This window comes from Coregonus lavaretus (genome assembly GCF_964263955.1).
Source record: "Coregonus lavaretus genome assembly, contig: HAP1_SCAFFOLD_6898, whole genome shotgun sequence".
Classification (NCBI taxonomy): Eukaryota; Metazoa; Chordata; class Actinopteri; order Salmoniformes; family Salmonidae; genus Coregonus; species Coregonus lavaretus.
Window position 1 is genome coordinate 12,501 of NW_028164764.1, and position 5,382 is coordinate 17,882.

The 5,382-nt window shown below is 43.7% G+C and overlaps 1 protein-coding gene across 1 annotated transcript in view; it reads right to left on the bottom strand.

Annotated features, from left to right (window-relative positions):
- Positions 1–344, bottom strand: part of LOC311116652 (transmembrane channel-like protein 7) — a gene marked incomplete at its 5' end in the record, with an annotated part of 8,611 nt that extends 8,267 nt beyond the window's left edge. The window contains one exon of the mRNA XM_084191706.1: positions 107–344. Within this exon, the coding sequence (XP_084047832.1) occupies positions 107–344 (238 nt within the window). The remainder of the gene's footprint in view (positions 1–106) is intronic.
- Positions 345–5,382: the final 5,038 nt, after the last annotated feature.

A 5,382-nucleotide genomic window follows, 5' to 3' on the forward strand; every position in this document is an offset into this window, starting at 1 on the left:
ATGTGTGTGCGACACCTGTGTGTGTGTGTGTGTGTGTGTGTGTGTGTGTGTGAGTGAGTGTGTGTACGTTCATGTGATCTCTCCACACAACCTCTCTATCACTCACCTTGCCTCTCTCTTCCCCTGCATACAGACCGGCAGGCTCCTGATCGGCTGGGTAGGGGCCCTGTCCCTGGCTCCTCCTGCCTGGCCAGGGTGCATCTCTACTGGGTGCGATGTCTCCGTGGTCCCCCTGTCCTGGTGGTGGTGGGTCCGTCGGGCCAGAGAGCTGGGGAGCTGGTCAAAGATCTCAGTCTGGTAGTAGACACGCGACTCCTCTGTCACAGTGGAGCTACAGCTCTCCTCTATTGGGGGGGGATGGAGAGAGGGATGGATAGAGTGAGATAAAATGAGCAGGGAGGAGAGAGACTCATCTATGGAAGGATGGAGCTACAGCTCTCGTCCATGGAGGGGATGAAGAGGGGGATAGATAGAGTGAGAAGGGAGGAGAGCATCTATGAAGGGATGGAGAGAGTGAGAGAATGGGATGGAGAGGTAGAGAGAGAGGGGGATGGAGAGAGTGAGAGAGAGGGTGAAGAGAGGAGAGAGAGAGGGATGGAGAGATAGAGAGAGAGGGTGAAGAGAGGAGAGGAGAGAGAGAGGGATGGAGAGATAGAGAGAGAGGGTGAAGAGAGGAGAGCGAGAGGGATGGAGAGATAGAGAGAGAGGGTGAAGAGAGGAGAGAGAGAGGGATGGAGAGATAGAGAGAGAGGGTGAAGAGAGGAGAGAGAGAGGGATGGAGAGATAGAGAGAGAGGGTGAAGAGAGGAGAGAGAGAGGGTGGAGAGATAGAGAGAGAGGGTGAAGAGAGGAGAGAGAGAGAGAGATGGAGAGATAGAGAGAGAGGGTGAAGAGAGGAGAGAGAGAGGGATGGAGAGATAGAGAGAGAGGGTGAAGAGAGGAGAATGACAGGAATAAAGAGAGAGACTAAAGTAACACACACATACACCAAATGTCACATGCCCTAATGGTCGCTGGTTCGAATACCCGAGCCGCCTATGTGAAAAGCTGTCGATGTGCCCTTGAGCAAGGCACTGAACCCTAATTTTCTCCAGGGGCGCCGTACCACTTATGGCTGACCCTGTAAAACAACACATTACTGCCCCTATCCGGTGTATCCCACGATCAATCAATGGGAAATATGATTATACTCTTAGGTAAAGTATTTATTTTTAGGGCAATCTCTGTAGAAATGGCCCAAATGGAGAAGTTCAAGACCATCATAAGACTTCACAGTAAAATAGAAGGATGTATTGTAAAAGGAATTAGTAAAATGGTAGTGTACTGGGAAAGATGGGTTAGCCTGTGGACATCTGAGAGTTGGAATTAAGATTAGAGTGATTGATTGATTGCGATTAGGAAATAAACTATATATATACTGAACAAAAATATAAACGCAACATTCAACAATTTCAAAGATTTGACTGAATTACACTTCGTAGAAGGAAATCAGTCATTTGAAATACATTTGTTAGGCCCTAATCTATGGACTTCACGACTGGGCAGGGTCGCAGCCATGGGTGGGCCAGGGAGGGCATAGGCCCACCCACTTGGGAGCCAGGTCCACCCTCTGGGGAGCCAAGCCCAGCCAATCAGAATGAGTTTTTCGCCACAAAAGGTCTTTATTACAGACAGAAATACTCATTAGTTTCATCAGCTATCCGGGTGGCTGGTCTCAGACGATGCTGCAGGTGAAGAAGCCGGATGTGGAGGTCCTGGGCTGGCGTGGTTACACGTGGTCTGCGGTTTTTAGGCTGGTTGGATATACTGCCAAATTCTCTAAAATGACGTTGGATGCGGCTTATGGTAGAGAAATGAACATTAAATTATCTGGCAACAGCTCTGTTGGACATTCCTGCAGTCAGCATGCCAATTGCCCACTCCCTCAAAACTTGAGACATCTGTGGCATCGTGTTGTGTGACAGACAAGGTGCACCTGTGTAATGATCATACTGATTAATCAGCTTCTTGATATGCCACATCTGTCAGGTGGATGGATTATCTTGGTAAATGAGAAATGCTGACTAACAGGGATGTAAATACATTTGTGCACAACATTTTAGAGAAATAAGCTTTTTGTGCGTTATGGAATATTTCTCTGATCTTTTATTTCAGCTCATGAAAAATGGAACCAACACTTTACATGTTGTGTTTATATATTTGTTCAGGATACGTTACAACCTTATTCTAAAATTGATTAAATTAATACTTATTTTCCACCATAATTTGCAAATAAATTCATTAAAAATCCTACAATGTGATTTTCTGGAAAAAAAATTCTCAATTTGTCTGTCATAGTTGACGTGTACCTATGATGAAAATTACAGGCCTCTCTCATCTTTTTAAGTGGTAGAACTTGCACAATTGGTGGCTGACTAAATACTTTTTTTCCCCACTGTATATGGGGCTTTGGAGACAAAACGGATGGCACTGTGATAGACTACATCCAATTTGCTGAGTAGAGTGTTGGAGGCTATTTTGTAAATGACATCGCCGAAGTCAAGGATCGGTAGGATAGTCAGTTTTACGAGGGCATGTTTGGCAGCATGAGTGAAGGAGGCTTTGTTGCGAAATAGGAAACCGATTCTAGATTTAACTTTGGATTGGAGATTCTTAATGTGAGTCTGGAAGGAGAGTTTACAGTCTAACCAGACACCTAGATATTTGTAGTTGTCCACATACTCTAGGTCAGACCCGTCGAGAGTAGTGATTCTAGTCGGGTGGGCGGGTGCAAGCAGCGTTCGGTTGAAGAGCATGCATTTAGTTTTACTAGTGTTTAAGAGCAGTTGGAGGCTACTGAAGGAGTGTTGTATGGCATTGAAGCTCGTTTGGAGGTTTGTTAACATAGTGTCCAATGAAGGGCCAGATGTATACAAAATGGTGTCGTCTGCGTAGAGGTGGATCTGAGAGTCACCAGCAGCAAGAGCGACGTCATTGATATACACAGAGAAAAGAGTCGGCCCAAGAATTGAACCCTGTGGCACCCCCATAGGTCCAGACAACAGGCCCTCCGATTTGACACATTGAACTCTATCTGAGAAGTAGTTGGTGAACCAGGCGAGGCAGTCATTTGAGAAACCAAGGCTATTTAGTCTGCCAATAAGAATGCGGTGGTTGACAGAGTCGAAAGCCTTGGCCAGGTCAATGAAAACGGCTGCACAGTACTGTCTATTATCGATCGCGGTTATAATATCGTTTAGGACTGTAGTGTATTAAGATTATGACTTTCTTAATGGGTTTAAGTGGAACCTTTGAGGATGTTTATTTTAGTATCAAGAGGGAATGTTTTAGTGTAACGTCACATACAACAGACAGGAAGTGTGTGTTGTAGACAGGGGATTGGACAGTAGAGGGAGCCACCCACATCTTGGGAAGATTATATATACTGGGTAAAAAGCGAAGAAGAGGTTAGAGCGGCCATTGCAATTCGGGGGATGCCGTTCTCCGGGTGATCTTGACACCTGTAACTCATGCTGAAAGCTTGTGATATGAATAAACTTATGATCAAGGTTCAGTATGAGCGGACTCCTTTGTTTATCAGCAATAATTGCCAGCATTTACTCGATACTACAAATGGCGTCACGAAAAGGGAAGGACTGCATCTCTTCTTTGTTCCATTCAGCCGCCAAGCTAACTCGTTCTGAAGTCATGGCCAGATAAGGGTGAGTTTTTTCCTCACCGCTTTGGGAGTTTGTTAGTTTGGATGCTATTTGTGTACACTGGAGAGATGTACCATTAGGACCGAAGTGTGCTTTGTGTTGCGTTATTGCTGAGAACTGGGGGTCTGGCTAATCATTATAAATTTCTTTGCACTGGTAGACAGTGCAAAAGGGGGGAGAGTAGGCTTGGAATTTTAGAGCAATCGATGGTAGTGATTAAGGCAGATATTGAAGGCAGATATTGAAGGCAGATATACAAGGCAGATATTAAAGGCAGATATACGTATACAATTAGGGCATTGCAATCTTGTAAAGACCCCAGGGGGGCGACCTCATGGTGGGCCATAAATCCTCATAACGCATTAGGTGTTTTTAGGTCAGTCTATGACTGGAGTTGTGGAATTTATTTGATTGTGGTTACTGCTCATCTTCTATCCGACGGGATAGCTGGTTGGGAGAACCTCTCTGTGGATATCCATTGAACTCACGGCATCATAAACGGTAGAGAATAGGACAAAGAAAAGGGCAATGCAGGTTACATTTTTACGTGTTGCAAGCCACAGGTTAGATACATGCTAATGCTAAATGCTAATGCTAAATGCTAATATGTTGCATGCTACATGCTAACGTGTGACCTTAGAGGGCCATTGCGATGGAATAAAGCCTCTTAAATTATGTTTGTGTGTGTGTAGAATTCAGGTTCTATGCGTTGTGAGCTCTGTTAAATGGTGTTTGACTATGAGGAGAGAATAAAGTTACAGCAGGACTGTTAACTGTCTATTTGGGTTGGGGAGAGAGCTAAGAATCTCCCTTCCACGGTGAAATCGTATGGTTAAATGTAATGCGCATGGGTGTGATTTAAACTAAACTACAACACGTTTGATTTTACTACACTAGGTTACGACACGGGGGATTTTACGGCACTAGATTATGACACGTTTGATTTTACGGCACTACACTACAACACGAGGGATTTTACTAAAACTACAACAAGGGGGATTTTGGGTAAATGGGTCATACTTCTGTTACACTGCAGGGGGAGACAGAGACACAGACGAGGGAACAAAGAGGAGAGATTTTAACACGAATGGAATCTTCTAGTTGTTACATCGGCTGTTGGTTAAAGATGAAACTGTTTTTGTGACCTATTGAATTGATAAATGAGAGAGAGATGTTGACGGATTAAAAATAAAAATAATTAAATAAATAAATAAAATAAAAATGTTATTGAGCTATTTGAATGCGATTCCTGAGTTGATTCTTAGAGCGAATGTGACTGGAGGACTATTGAATGCTGGAAATAACTCAGTGAATGTATAAACTTTAAATTCTTGTCTGTTTCTATGCTCTTTTGTCATATGAGAGGAAAAAGGAATGATAGGACGAGAGGAGAGAGAGAGAGAGAAAGAGAGGAGGGGCTGGCGTGTACGTCACGTGACAAGGATCGAGTCAAAAAGGTTTTGGTACTGTTCTGTTTACAAAATCTTCCCCTACAGGATATTTGATGTTATGACAATTTCACAGAGGCTTGGCAAATACTGATTCATTAAAAATTTGCATTTTGGAGTTTCTGTGCATCACTTGGGTTGATTGGAGTTGTGTTGGAAATCGAGTACTGACATTATTCTGTAAAATTTAAATAATTGGGTGCTTATAAAGCAAGGGGGTTTATGGGTATTGTAGTC